General features: G+C 53.5%; 1 protein-coding gene across 1 annotated transcript; it reads left to right on the forward strand.

Annotated features, from left to right (window-relative positions):
• The first annotated feature begins 801 nt into the window (after window positions 1–801).
• On the forward strand, window positions 802–14,498 carry LOC138082824 (uncharacterized). The gene is made up of 3 exons (XM_068976215.1): window positions 802–888; window positions 2,312–2,944; window positions 13,875–14,498. The coding sequence occupies exons 1-3, from the start codon at window positions 802–804 to the stop codon at window positions 14,496–14,498; spliced, it is 1,344 nt and encodes a 447-aa protein (XP_068832316.1).

The raw sequence follows: 14,498 nt of genomic DNA on the forward strand, positions 1-14,498 counted from the left end.
TTGAGAGTGCCTTGGACAGCAAGGAGATCCAACCAGTCCATTCTAAAGGAGATCAGTCCTGGGTGTTCTTTGGAAGGAATGATGCTAAAGCTGAAACTCCAGTACTTTGGCCACCTCATGCAAAGAGTTGACTCATTGGAAAAGACTCTGATGCTGGGAGGGATTGGGGGCAGGAGGAGAAGAGGACGACAGAGGATGAAATGGCTGGATGGCATCACCGACTCGATGGACGTTGAGTTTGAGTGAACTCTGGGAGATGGTGATGGACAGGGAGGGCTGGCGTGCTGCGATTCATGGGGTTGCAAAGAGTCGGACAGGACTGAGCGACTGAACTGAACTGCACCGAACCATATATTTGCTTTCAAAGTCTGTGAGTCTGTTCCTGTTTTGTGAATAAGTGCATTTGTGTCATTTTGGGGGCTCCTACACATAAGTGAGACCGTGTGAGACTGTCTGAGCTGCTGTACTCAGTCTGATAATGTGCGGGTCCGTCCATGTTGCTGCGAACGGCATGATTCCAGTCTTCCTATATGGCTGAGTAACATTCCACTGTGCATGTGTGCTGCAATGGAATCTTGTATGTATGTACCATGGGCTTCCCAGGTGGCGCTAGTGGTAAAGAACCCAGCTGCAGGAGCCGTAAGAAGTGTGGGTTGGATCCCTGGGTCAGGAGGATCCCCAGAGGAGGGCATGGCAGCCGGCTCCAGTGTTCTTGCCTGGAGAATGCCATGGACAGAGGAGCCTGGCAGGCCGCAGTCCGTCGTCACAGAGATGGACACGACTGAGGCGGCGTAGCGTAGCATGCATGTCCCACATCTTCTGTGCCCGTCCTCGGCTGGTGGACATTTCGGCGGCTTCCATGTCATGGCTCTTGTGAATATTGCTACTGTGAGGACTGGGGGGTGTGTGTCTCTTTGAATTGCGGTTTTCTCACAACGTGCGCGCCGTGGGGGGATTGCTGGGTCATGTGGTAGCTCTATTTGTAGCTTTTGGAGGAACTTCCATTCTGCTCTCCATGATGGTCGTCTAAAACTTACTGATGTCTTTTGACTGACGGGTTTTGCAATTAATTTGGCCTTTTCCAGTTGCCGAAATGGGACTGTGGGCCTTCCGTATGTGTTACGTCCCTTCTGGAAGCAGAAGCTTTACTCTCTTTGTTTTTACACACCATCACAAGGCTTCACATTCCAGCGGGTAGGAGTGTGGGCTCAGCATCAGCCTTTGTGGCTCTCAGTCCTGACTGCACAGCTCTGTAAGTGGGGACACAGGGAAGGCGTCACTGGTTTGTGGCTGCCCTGTAGGAGGTGGGATGAACCGTCTGCCCCCAAAGTGGCTCGGAGATCAGCCCTGATGACAGCAAGAGGGCAGGACAGTGTTTATGACTCACAGCGTGAGGCTCTGGGTGAGCGGGTCTGGGATGGCTTGAGTGGAGGGAGGGTGTGGCTTTGGTTTTCCCCCTGATCAGGGATCGGGCACACTGGGGCTGCTGCGGGCATTCTGGAGGTGCCCAGTGCCAGACCCACACAGGAGGGGCTTTGCTTTGGTCTGGCTGCTTCAGTCAACGCACTACTCAGCTCAGCACTGAGCCCGGGGTGCGTGCGGAACTCAGCGCCGGCCGGCACAGCGTAGTCCCGCCTCATGCAGCTGCTTTACCATTCACGGAGCATATCCTGCGAGGAAGGTGCTGTCAGCAGCCCATCTTACTGGTGTGGACACTGAAGTCCAGGGAGGACAGGTGACTTGCTCAAGGCTGCTCAGCTAGCTGGCTTTGGAAAACACACACACGGCATTTGGGAGATGGGGATCAGATTGGCTGAGGACGCTATGGGCAACTCAGGCAGGTGGGCTGTCAGCAGGTCCAGGAATGAGCGTGGCCACAGGTGTAGTTCTGACACACACCCTGCCCACCCCAGCAGAGGGCTGTAGACAGACAAACAGCGCAAACAGCTATGGGTTCTGGGACGAGTGGCTTTATTAGGTTAAGGGACGGAGAGATCTGAGTGGCAGAGCAGAGAGAAGCCCGTGTCTGCTCAGATGTCCTCGTGGGAGCAGGTGCAGCTGGTCGGGGCTTGGCACTGGCCATTCACTGATGCAGGTGGCTGGGGTGGTCTCCAGATGCTGGGAATGAGGCTTTGGAAGTCATTGTTGGACATACACTCCCATCGCATTTGACCGGAGGTCAAAAAAATGTTCATGCTTGGAAAGGGAGGAGGATGGGTGGCTTCACTGGAGCCCAGGACTCCTGACCAGGGATGGTGCTGGGTCTGGTAAGAATCCCTGCAAAACCGAAAATCAAATCTTGCGCTGGCAGCACACGGGGACGCAGCAGCTGGACTGGGAGCAGCCACAGGAGCCGCAGCCCCCTTTAGACCCCCCACAGGAGCCGCAGCCCCCTTTGCTGCAGCTGGAGCAGGAGCAGGCTGGCACACAGCAGGACACGGGCACACAGCAGCTGGAGCCGCAGCCTCCACAGGAGCCGCAGCCCCCTTTAGACCCCCCACAGGAGCCGCAGCCCCCTTTGCTGCAGCTGGAGCAGGAGCAGGCTGGCACACAGCAGCACACGGGCACACAGCAGCTGGAGCCGCAGCCTCCACAGGAGCCACAGCCCCCCTTGGAGCCCCCACACGAGCCGCAGCCCCCCTTAGATCCCCCGCAGGAGCCGCAGCCCCCCTTAGACCCCCCGCAGGAGCCGCAGCCCCCCTTAGACCCCCCACACGAGCCGCAGCCCCCCTTGGAGCCCCCACAGCTGGAGCCGCAGCCCCCTTTGCCACAGCTGGAGCAGGAGCAGGCTGGCACACGGCAGCACACGGGCTTGCAGCAGCAGACAGGCACACAGCAGCTGGAGCCGCAGCCCCCACATGAGCCGCAGCCCCCACAGCTGGAGCCGCAGCCGCCACAGCTGGAGCTGCAGCCTCCGGAACAGCCAGAGCAGCCCATGGTTCTGGTGGGTTGAGGGTGGAGTAGGTCAGAGGAGCAGGTGGAGAGAGAGCAGGGGCTCAGTGTGGGGCCTCCGGGGCCGGAGCCTTTATATACCTGTGCAGGCCAGGTGAGAGCGGGGCACGTGCTCCCTTCCTGATTCCTGTTTGTGCCAAGTCTGGGACTTTTTTCTTGTTTCCCTCTGGATGTCAGCCCCTGAAGTAAGGTCCATTTATCATAAGCTGTTACTGGTCACTCATTGGATCCAGTTCCCCTTGTTGAATCTGTGTCCAGACTTGAGGGAGACCCCCGAAGGTCCAGCCCATTCCTGAGACTAGTTGATTAAAGATGATGTCTTTTAGCTCTACAGAGGGTATAGATAACCACACAGGTGATGGACATGGCTCTGTTTATCCACTGCTAAAGTTACAAGGAAGTGGAAGTGTTATTTGCTCAGTTGTGTCTGACTCTGCAACCTCATGGACTGTGGCCCGCCAGGCTGCTCCACTGACTTATCCCCTTTTACTAGTTATTGGACATTTTGTCTCTTTTTGTCGCTATTTCAAACAATACTGCACTTTTCTTGTCCAAAGCTCAGTGCGTGTTGGATTGAAAAAAGTGAAAGTGTTAGTTGCTCAGTCAGGTCTGACTCTTGGAGGATCCATGGACGGTAGCCCACCAGGCTCCTCTGTCCATGAAATTTTCCCAGCAAGAATACTGGAGTGGGCTGCCATTCCCTCTCCAGGGGATATTCCCCACCTAGGGATTGAACACAGGTCTCCTGCATTGCAGGCGACTTCTTTACCGTCTGAACCACCAGGGAAACCCAAGATGAGAGTTTTAGGAATCTACCTGGAATTAAATTTTGGACATTTTTTGAAGTCAGGGTTTCATTTTCTAATTTTTTCCAATACCAAGGTCTTCCCCGTAGGCTGCAATGTCCAATCGTCACATCAATTCGAGGAAATGCTTCTAACATTTCGCTGTTATATGAAATACTGGTTGTGAGTGTTTGGTGCAGATTTCTGACAGATTAAGGGATCTTTTTAGTCCGGCGATTTTCCGTTTGTCTTCAGTGGATGCCGAAGTTTGTTGAATATTTCTGCAGCTGTTGTAGTGGCTGGAAGTTTTCTCCTTTGATTAGCATGGTGAAGTTTAGGATTGATTTAAAATGTAAATAGTCCTTGCGTTCCTGAGCATGGTTACAGCTTTCATAGTCTGTTATTACTGGATTGGTTCTGCTCACGGAGTTTTTATGCCTAGTTCGTAAACAAGAGTGGTTTTCATTTTCCCAGACACCCCTGCCCCACTTCTGGTGTCGGGCTCACACCAGCCTGGGGGCAGGGGGGATGGGTGTGTCCCGCATCTTCTCCTGGCTGCAGAGGTCTGTTGCGTGAGGAGTTACTCATCGCTTGCTCGTTTGGTAGAACCTGTTTATGAAGTGGTGTGCGTCTCACGTGAGTGTCCGGAGGGTGACGTTTCACTCGTGTTTATGTGGCTGCGATATCCTTGGGTGTCTGTCTCTTCTTACGACAAGGTCGTCACAAATCCAAGCTTTTCTCATTTATTGGCAGGCGCTTTTGCATCGGCGTCTGCTGTTTGGTAACTGCTGGGTCTGTCGATGTGCTGTTCTGGGTCCTGCTTTATACACACTGCTGCTTTTTTAGTCCCTCCGTCGTGTCCAGTTCTTTGCGGCCCCGTGGACTGTAGCCCGCCAGCCTCCTCCGTCCATGGGATTTCCCAGGCAAGAATGCTGGAGTGGGCTGCCGTTTCCTGCCCCAGGGTCATGCACTGCTGCGCTTAGCTTATATTCCTGCTCCTGCCCTTCTCTTTCCCTGGTCAGTTTTGCCAGGAGTTGGTGAATTTCTTAGTCTTTGCAAAGACCAGTGTCTGGTATTGTTGATCTTTATTGTGTATTTAAAAATATTTTTTATTAAAATAATCAAGGACCTACTGTATAGCCCAGGGAACTATATTCAATATTTTGTAACAACCTATAAAGGAAAAGAATCTGAAAAAGCATAGATTATAACTGATTCAGTTTGCTCTCCACCTGAAGGTATCACAACACTGTAGATCAACCATGCTTCACTAGTAAAGAAAAACTAGATCCTGAAAGTATGTGTAATGCTGAAAGGCCTAGGATATGGCAAGTGTACAGTTAAGCGACGAAAGCAAGATTCTAAATTATATGTATCTGTGATGCCAACACACACACACACAGAGACACACACACAGACACACACACAGACACACACACAGAGACACACACACAGACACACACACAGACACACACACAGACACACACAGACACACACACACAGACACACACACAGACACACACACACAGACACACACACACAGACACACACAGACACACACACAGACACACACACACAGACACACACACACAGACACACAGACACACACACAGACATACACACACAGAGACACACACACAGACACACACACAGAGACACACACACAGAGACACACACACAGACACACACACAGACACACACACACAGACACACACACAGACACACACACAGACACACACACAGACACACACACAGACACACACACAGACACACACACACACAGACACACAGACACACACACAGACACACACACAGACACACACACACAGACACACACACAGATACACAGAGACACACACACACAGACACACACACACAGAGACACACACACAGACACACACACAGAGACACACACACAGAGACACACACACAGACACACACACAGACACACACACAGACACACACACAGACACACACACACAGACACACACACACAGACACACAGACACACACACAGACATACACACACAGACACACACAGACACACACACAGACACACAGAGACACACACAGAGACACACACAGACACACACACAGACATACACACACAGACACACACAGACACACACAGACACGCAGAGACACACACAGACACACACACACAGACACACACACAGACACACACACACAGAGACAGACACACACACAGACACACACACAGACACACACACACAGACACACACACAGACACACACACACAGACACACACACACAGACATATTCAGGCATAGATGCAGGGAGATGTTTAAAAATTAACATAATTGCTTTTTCCTTTTCTTAGAAAAGCCTACTGCTGTTTTGTATTGCTTTATGATAAATACGCGTTTATAAAGTTGAAAAAATTAACTAGTTTTGTTCTCGCCTTGGTTTCCTTCTGCTCTATTATTTTCTCTGCTGTTTCTCTGTCTATTTTCTGTTATAGACACTTTGCTCATTAATCCCTGGTCTTTTTTTTTCTGAGACAAGCATTTTGGATTAAACACTATTTTAAAATAAAGCTTTAGTTCCATAACCCCAAGTTTTGACACATACTATTTTCATTACTAGTCAGTTGTAACTGTTTTTATAATTGGCTTTTTGATTTTCTCTTTGGCCCCTGCATTGTCCAGAAATGGTGGAAGTGTTCCTAATGAGTAGGGTTTTGTGGCCGATCGCACAGCCTGATTTCTGCCCGAGGTGCGAGGAGGCCTGAGCACAGGGCCCGGCCGCCTGGTCTCTGTGGGCACGCCCCCGGCTGGCAGTTCCTAAGTGGCCCCGACGAGTTTAAGAGCCCTCTGTGTCCTCCAGGCTGAGTGAGCCTTCACTACAGCCTGTGGTGTTGTAGGCGCTCTGCGGCCTCACCAACTCTTTGCCTGTGTGATTATCAGAGACTAAAAGGAGGGTGTCCAGAACCTCCCACTTGGGACTCTCCTGGGGGTCCAGTGGCTGAGACTCCGTGCTCCCCGTGCAGGGGGCCTGGATTCGATTCCTGCTCAGGGAACTAAGATCCCACACGCCGCAGCCACGCCCTGGTACAGCCAAGGAAATGAAAAGAATCAATAAAAAAAGGAGACCTCCTGCTTGATCCGCATTGTCCTGACACTGGCTGGCGTGCCTGTTCCGGGCCAGGGTCTTTCAGCCTCCTCTGTGCTCGTGTTTTGGGGTTCTCTCCTGTGACTAGTGCAGAACCATCTGGAAAACCCCCGTGTTTGGGGGTTCTGCCCATTAACCCGTGAGCGGAACCCATGCGACTCAGTGTGGTCTCTGGTCCGCTTACTGATGCTCCTCCCCCTCGCTGCGTTTAGCTGGCCTCTTTCAGAGCTTTCCTTCCATTCCCCCTTGCAGATACGGGGTCTCGAAGCTTTTTTTTTTTTAACCTTGATTGACTTAGAAGCTATTTACTGTATTCCCTGTGTTACTAACAACCCTCTCCATTGCAGACATATTTTATTTTATTTATTTATGTTTATTTATTTGGCTGCCCTGCGTCTTAGCTGCAGCGTGTGGGACCTCGTCCTCTGACCAAGGATTGAACCTGGGCCCCCTGCACGGGGAGTACCAGAAAAAGAAAGTGTTGGTCACTCAGTTGTGTCTGACTCTTTGTGACCCCAGGGGCTGTAGCCCTCTGGGCTCCTCTGTCCATAGGATTCTCCAGGCAGGAATCCTGGAGTGGGTGGCCACTTCCTTTTCCAGGGGGTCTTTCCGACCCAGGGATCGAACCCGGGTATGCCGCATTGGCAGGCAGGTTCTTCACCGCTGAGCCACCAGGGAAGCCCCTGTCTCATACGTGTTTTAAATAAAGGTTGTCCAAGTGTGCAGGGCCCTCTGCCTGCCTCTGGGGAGCCCCGCCCCGCTCCGTCCTGTGTGGCTGTGTCTCTGGGGCCGGAGCGCCGCCTGTTCTGCTGCCCCGCGGCGTGCTCTTGTGTGTTTTCACAGCCAGTGTTCGCGTAAACGCACCCCGCGTCAGCTCTGCTGGCCCCCCTCTCACCCCTGAGTCCTCCTCCTCTCACCCTCCTGCTTCTCAGAGCCGTCCTCTGCAGCCCCCTCACCGAGCGCGTCGTAGCCGACTCTGTTTTCCGTGGGAGTGGGTGGCTCGCCCCCCTCGCTGCGGGCATTATTTTCCCTGAGGACGGAATTCCAGACGGGCGGCTGTTTTCCCCAGGGCTCTCTGTGCGCCCGGCTTTGCTGAGGTCCGGCCGTCTGCGCCTCCTCCCTGAGCGTCTGTCTTGTGTTCATTTCACGAGTTTGCTGAGGGTGCTTCGGGCCCCCGAGGGTGCCTAGTGTGTCGTGTGTGCAGTCGTGTGTGACTCTGTGCGACCCCCTGGACTGTAGCCCACCGGCTCCTCTGTCCATGGGATTCTCCAGGCAAGAATGCTGGAGTGGGTTGCCATTTCCTGCTGCAGGGGACCTTCCCGATCCAGGGATCGAACCAGTGTCTCCTGCTTTGCAGACAGATTCTCTACCCGCTGTGCCGCTGGGGAAGCCGGTGCTTTTCCTCGCTGTTTCGGGAGATTCTCTGTGGAAATGGCCTCTCCTCAGGGTGTCCATTCTCTAAATGGGCAGATGTCACGCTGCTCTGCCCATGGTTTTAGAAAAACCAGCTCTCCTGACAGAAGATTCACACATCGCACCGTTCATCCACTTAAAGCACACAGTGCAGGGAGCGCCTTGGCGGTCCAGCGGTCAGGGCGCGGTGCTTTCACTCAGAGGGGGCAGGCTCCCTCCCTGAGCGGGGAAACTAGGATCCCACAAGCTGCATGGCCAAAAGAAAAAAAAATACACAGCATCGTTCCGCGATGACCAAATTTAGAACATTTCAGCACCCCCAAAGAGACCCCGCAGCCGTCACTGTCACCCCCCTTCCTCCCCAACCCGCACCCCCGCCCCTCCCCCGTCCCAGGTTACCTTCTGTCTCTAGGTTTGCCTGTTCTGGACATTTCACATAACTGACAATACGTGAGACCTTTTGTGACTGGCTTCTTTCCTTCGGCATGTTGAATTTAAGGCTCATCCATGTTGTCAAAAGAATCTGCCTGTTCGATCCCTGGATTGGGAAAATCCCCTGGAGAAGGGACCCGCAACCCACTCCAGCATTCTTGCCTGGCAGATCCCATCGACAGAGGAGCGTGGTGGGCTGCAGTCCAGGGGGTTGCGAAAGGTTGGACACGACTGAGCGACTAACACTCTCACTTTCTTTTTTTTCACATATTGTCAACGCATCAATACGTCATTGCTACGTCACTCCTTCTCTCCTTGTCACCAAGTGTCATTCTGCCGTGTGGATGGTCCGCCTTGTGTTTACCCATCTACCTCTTGATGGATATTTGGATTGTTTCCAGCTTTTGGCTGTCTTGGGAAATGCCACTACACATTGGGATCCAAACTTTTGTGCTGACGTGTGTTTTCATGTCTCTTGAGTGGATGCCCGGGAGCAGAATCGTTGGTTGTGAGGTTGGGTCTTTGAGGACCTGCTGGCCTGGCCCCATGAATCGGAGGCGACTTTCTCAGGTTCTGCGTTCCATCTCCTGGGTGCCATTCTGAGTGTTTTCTCTGGATTCCGCTTTCTCTTTGGCCTTAGCTGATTGGAGGCTACTTTGAGTGTTAATTATCAGAAGTTCTACTTTGTCTTTTTCCAAAGATGCCTTTGCTCTTTTTTGGGGGGGCACGTGACATATAGGTCTTAGTTACCTGACCGGGGTTTGAGCCCATGCCCCCAGCATTGGAAGCACAGACTGTCAACCGCTGGGAGGAAGTCCAAGGAAGGAAGTCCCTGCCTGCTCTATTTCCACCTGTTTGATACCTTTCTAATTTTTATTGCTCAAATATTTGAAGTGTATTCTATTCACCCACTGAGTACATCTGTCTTTGAGGTTCCAGGTTCTAAATCTGCTGCTTGTTGTTTGGGCTGAGACAACATTCCTGGGTGGTTTGGCGTTTCCTGTGGTGGTTAATGTTGCATGGTGAGCTCACAGTTCATCTGTGCTTAACCTGTGGGAATCGTCCAGTGAAGCCGGGGCTGGGTTCTAGCTGCCTTGCTGGTGTTTGGGTTTTTTCTGGCCTACTTCTAACCTGTATTAAAAACAAAACTCAACTTCAACTACATTTTGGACATCTTATTTCCTTTATTCAGCACGCTGTGACTCAGGCAGCACCCCGTCCAGCAGACAGAAGAAACTCCAAGGAGCTGTGCGCAGGGAAGGCTCCTCCAGGCGGGAGGCAGTCGCAGTAGCCAGGAGTGGGCCGGGTGTGTGCAGGTCGGTCTCCCTGGGGCGCCAGGGGTCGGTCAGGTGGCGTCACCTGAGCTGACCAGGCCGTTCCTGATGGACTGGCTCAACATTCCACTCCTGGGAGAAGCTGAAACCGTCGTTAGCCCTGTCTCGGTTTGGTGACATAGGGTAGCAGAAGCACCTCGGTTTAAGCCCGTTGCCTTGCTTTTAACACCCTTGAGTCAAGGCCGGGGGTGTGTGCGGGGGCAGTCCCCCGCTTCTCTCAGCAGAAGCCGCCTGCTCACCTGTCTGCCCTCACGTCCGCCTGGGCTCTGACCTTGGAGAATGTCTCCTCCCCAAGCTGCTCCCCCTGGCGCCCGGGAGGAGAAGGGCGCGCCCAGTGGGGCGGGCGCCCGCCCTCCGGTGTCCCTGCTTGCCCTGCGCCCCCATTGTAGGCGGCAGGGGACTCCCCGGGGGCCGTGGAGGGCTGAGCTGGAGCGGAGATTTGGGGTGTCCAAGTCGGTCCCCTGCAGTGGTCGGGGGACCCCCCCGGCCCCAAGAGGAGGCCGATTGCCTGGTTGCCAGAGGAGATTTTGAAGGCGCTGTCGCTCAGAGCAGCCGCACACATCGAGCTGTTGGAGACTGGAGTCCAGCGAGGGGCTCTTCACAGATGAGGATACACCTGCAGGGCCTGGACCAGGGCCTGGTGACCAGAGTCCGGGTCCTCAAGGCGTTTCTGGTCGCGGTGGGGGCTGGGAAGATCAGAGGCGAATGCATGGGATGGCTGCATCCCCGTCCACTGAAAGCTTGCAGTAAACGTAACCCTCCGGAGCAACTGCAGACCCTCTGCGGAAGCCTGGCAGCGAGCCCAGCCCTGCTGTCCGCGGAGGACGGGAGGAGGGAAGCCCTTACCCTCTTGTAAAGAACGTGGTGGTTTAAATCACAGCCTCAAAGAGCCAGCAGGTGGCAAAGCCAAGTCCTGCTTTCAAGGTTTCAGATCAACCAACAAGAACAGAGGATTCCTTTTCACCGTAAATAGAGAATCCAGTGGAGAGTAAGCCATTATTTAAAATACCAACAAAATCTTAGGTATCTAAGGATTGATCTGTAAAGAATGCCCGAGACCCCTAAGGGCAAAGTGTAAAAATCTGCTCGGAATCTTAGCTGTTGGACCACCACGGCAATCCCTCTTTTATTTATTTATTTTTAAAAAGAACTCAGAGGAACTGAAAAATGGAGGCGTATACTGTTTGCCTGGCATCCCGACTCGATGGACATCAGTTTGAGCGAGCTCCGGGAGTTGGTGATGGACAGGGAAGCCTGGCGTTGCTGCAGTCCTCGGGGTGGCAAAGAGTCGGACACGACTGAGCGACTCAACTGAACTGATACTGTGTTTTGGGGTGGAAAGAATTAACATTATAAAATGCTAATTTCCCCATATGATGCTCCATATTCAATTCAGTTCCAATAGAAGTCCCAGAAGGATTTAATTTCGAAATTTCTGCATAGGTCTAAAACTTCTGTGTAAAGTTGATGAGTAACTGAGGCAGTTGTGAATAACGGGCAAGAGGGAGCCCTCTGGCAGATATTAAGGTGTTCTTCAACTCTCGGATGCTAAAAGTTTGCTGCCAGCGCCGAGACAGATAAATAGACGAAGGGACAGAGGAGGAGCCCAGAAAAGACCATGCGCTGGAAACCCTGATTTTTCAGAGTTGGACACTCGTGGACACTGATGTCTCCGCACAACTTATAGCTGTTGTAAACAGTGCTGCTGCGGACACTGGGATGCGTGTATCTTTTCAAGGTCGTGTCTTCTGTTTCTTTCCGATGCAGGCTCAGGCGTGGACGTGCTGGGTTGTAGGGTACTGTTTCCCACGGGCGCTGCACCAGCTTGCATTCCCCCCAGCAGTGTGCCAGCGCCCCTTTTCTCCACTTCCTCACCGCCTTGTGTTAGCTGTTTGCTCTTTGGTGGCCATGCTGGCCTGTGTGAGGTGATATCTCGCTGTGGTTGTGACTTCTGTCTCCCTGATCGTTGCTGACGGTGAGCATCTTTGCACGTGCTGGTTGCCCATCTGCATTTCCTCTTTGCAAAACTATCTATTCAGTTCTTCTGCCCTTTTAAAAAATTGGGTTACTTTTCTTTTTGATGTTGAGTTGTGTGACCTGATCATATGTGTTAGATGTTAACTCCTCATCTGCCATATCATTTGCAAATATGTTCGCGCGTTCAGCAAGTCGTCTTTTCAATTTGTTGATGGTTGCCTTCGAGGTGCAAGAGCCTTTAAGTCGAATTAGGTCCCGTTTGTTTATTTTGACTCTGATTGCCTTTACTGTAAGAGACAGATCCAGAAGGTATTGCTGTGATGAATGTCGAGGGCTCCGCTTGTGCTTTCCTCTAAGGGTTTTATAGTATCTGCTCTTATGTCTAGGCCTTTAATCCGCTTGAGTTTGTTTTTGTATGTGGCGTTAAAGGCTGCTCTAATTTCATTCTTATGCTGGTAGCTGTCCACTTTTTCCGGCAGCGCTTATTGAGGAGACTGTCTTTTCTCCACTGTATGCTCTTGCCCTCTTTGCCATAGAGTAATTGACTCTATGTGTGCGGCTTCATGGGGCTTCCCTGGCGGCTCACTGGTAAAGCATCTGCCTGAAATGTGGGAGACCTGGGTTCGACCCCTGGGTCGGAAGATGCCCTGGAGGAAGGCATGGCCACCCACTGCAGTACTCTTGCCTAGAGAATTTCATGGAGAGAGGAGCCTGGCGGGCTGCAGTCGATGGGGTCACAGAGTCGGACACGACGGAGCGCCTAAGAAGCAGCAGCATGGGTTTATTTCTGGGCTCTCTACCCTGGTTCATTGATCTGTGTGTCAGACTTTTGAAAATTGTAAAGCACTATAGAATTTGAAGGATTTTTCATTCAATAATTTATAAAAGGTGGGATGTGGCTTGCTGGTCAGGGGATCCTGGTGTTTTACACCTCCTCTCCCCGCCGTGGCTGGCCCTGAGGTCTTTCTGAGGACCAGCATCCCTGTCCTGGGACCTTGGAGGAGAAGGAAGTGGGAGGGTGGGTGCCTTTTACCCAACCGGGTACACCTACCACGCCCAGGACCGCTGCCCATCAGGGCCTCCTGGGTGGACAGCCCATTGCCTCTCCCCCAGGGCTGAGCCCTCTTGTCCTGGAGGCAGAGAGGGAGAGGCTATTTGGGGGCTGCTGGGAAGACAGAAACTAGCGCATGGTCTGTGAACATGTGGGCGTTCCGGCCTGGACCTCCCAGCACGATCCCCGGATCCCAGAGCACATTTACAAAGAAGCACCAATCATCACCACCCAAGAAACAGGGTGAAAGGAAGGCAATCACAGTCGGCGTCAGAGATGGGAGATGTTTATTAGAGGGAATTCAGTTGTTATTTTTATAAACAGAGGGAGCTGGAGGCAGCAGGAAGGAAGGAAGGAAGCTCTCGTAGGGAGCAGAGGGCACAGGGAAGGAGGGTCCTGAGCCATCACTCAGAACGTGGCCCTGGCCTTGCAGGGTCCCAGCTGGACCAGGAAGAGCAGAAGGTGACCCACACATGACTCAGAAGGGCCACCTGATTCTAAGCAGATGTGTCTCCTGTGACCAGAAATACACATCGCCCTGGAGAGGAGGGTGAGCACAGGCCCCAGTGCTGAACCTGGAGGGAGATGTGTACCTGAGCGAGGAGGAGGGGAGGCTGTGGGTAAATCAGGGAGGATGTGTGGAAAGGAGCTGATGCCAGAGAACATAAGACTATAAGATTCCAAACATGAGGAACCCAAGGTCTCGGGGCAGAGCCTCAGACCTTGCGCTGGCAGCACACGGGGCCACAGCAGCTGGACTGGGAGCCGCCACAGGGGCCACAGCCTGCTTTGCCACAGCTGGAGCAGGAGCAGGCTGGCACACAGCAGACGGGCACACAGCAGCTGGAGCCGCAGCCAGAGCCGCAGCCAGAGTCACAGCCCCCACAGGAGCCGCAGCCCCCCTTGGAGCCCCCACAGGAGCCGCAGGCCCCCTTAGACACCCCACAGGAGCCGCAGCACCCTTTGCCACAGCTGGAGCAGGAGCAGGCTGGCACACAGCAGCACACGGGTACACAGCAGCTGGAGCCGCAGCCAGAGCCACAGCCCCCACACGAGCCACAGCCCCCCTTAGACCCCCCACACGAGCCGCAGCCCCCCTTGCCACAGTTGGAGCAGGAGCAGGCTGGCAAACAGCAGCACACGGGCTTGCAGCAGCTGGAGCCGCAGCCTCCACATGAGCCGCAGCCCCCCTTGGAGCCCCCACAGGAGCCGCAGCCCCCCTTAGACCCCCCGCAGGAGCCGCAGCCCCCTTTGCCACAGCTGGAGCAGGAGCAGGCTGGCACACGGCAGCACACGGGCTTGCAGCAGCAGACGGGCACACAGCAGCTGGAGCCGCAGCCCCCACAGCTGGAGCCGCAGCCCCCACAGCTGGAGCCGCAGCCCCCGGAACAGCCAGAGCAGCCCATGGTTCTGGTGGGTTGA

The sequence above is a fragment of the Capricornis sumatraensis genome, chromosome 8 (genome assembly GCF_032405125.1).
Source record: "Capricornis sumatraensis isolate serow.1 chromosome 8, serow.2, whole genome shotgun sequence".
Lineage (NCBI taxonomy): Eukaryota > Metazoa > Chordata > Mammalia > Artiodactyla > Bovidae > Capricornis > Capricornis sumatraensis.

Excerpts from the sequence above, each read along its gene's own strand:
- LOC138082824 (XM_068976215.1), top strand. The coding sequence starts at position 802 with ATGCATGTCCCACATCTTCTGTGCCCGTCCTCGGCTGGTGGACATTTC. Across the intron at positions 889-2,311 it reads CTCTTGTGAATATTGCTACT|CACACGGGGACGCAGCAGCT; the intron begins GTGAGGACTGGG and ends TTGCGCTGGCAG. Across the intron at positions 2,945-13,874 it reads CAGAGCAGCCCATGGTTCTG|CTGGAGCAGGAGCAGGCTGG; the intron begins GTGGGTTGAGGG and ends GCTTTGCCACAG.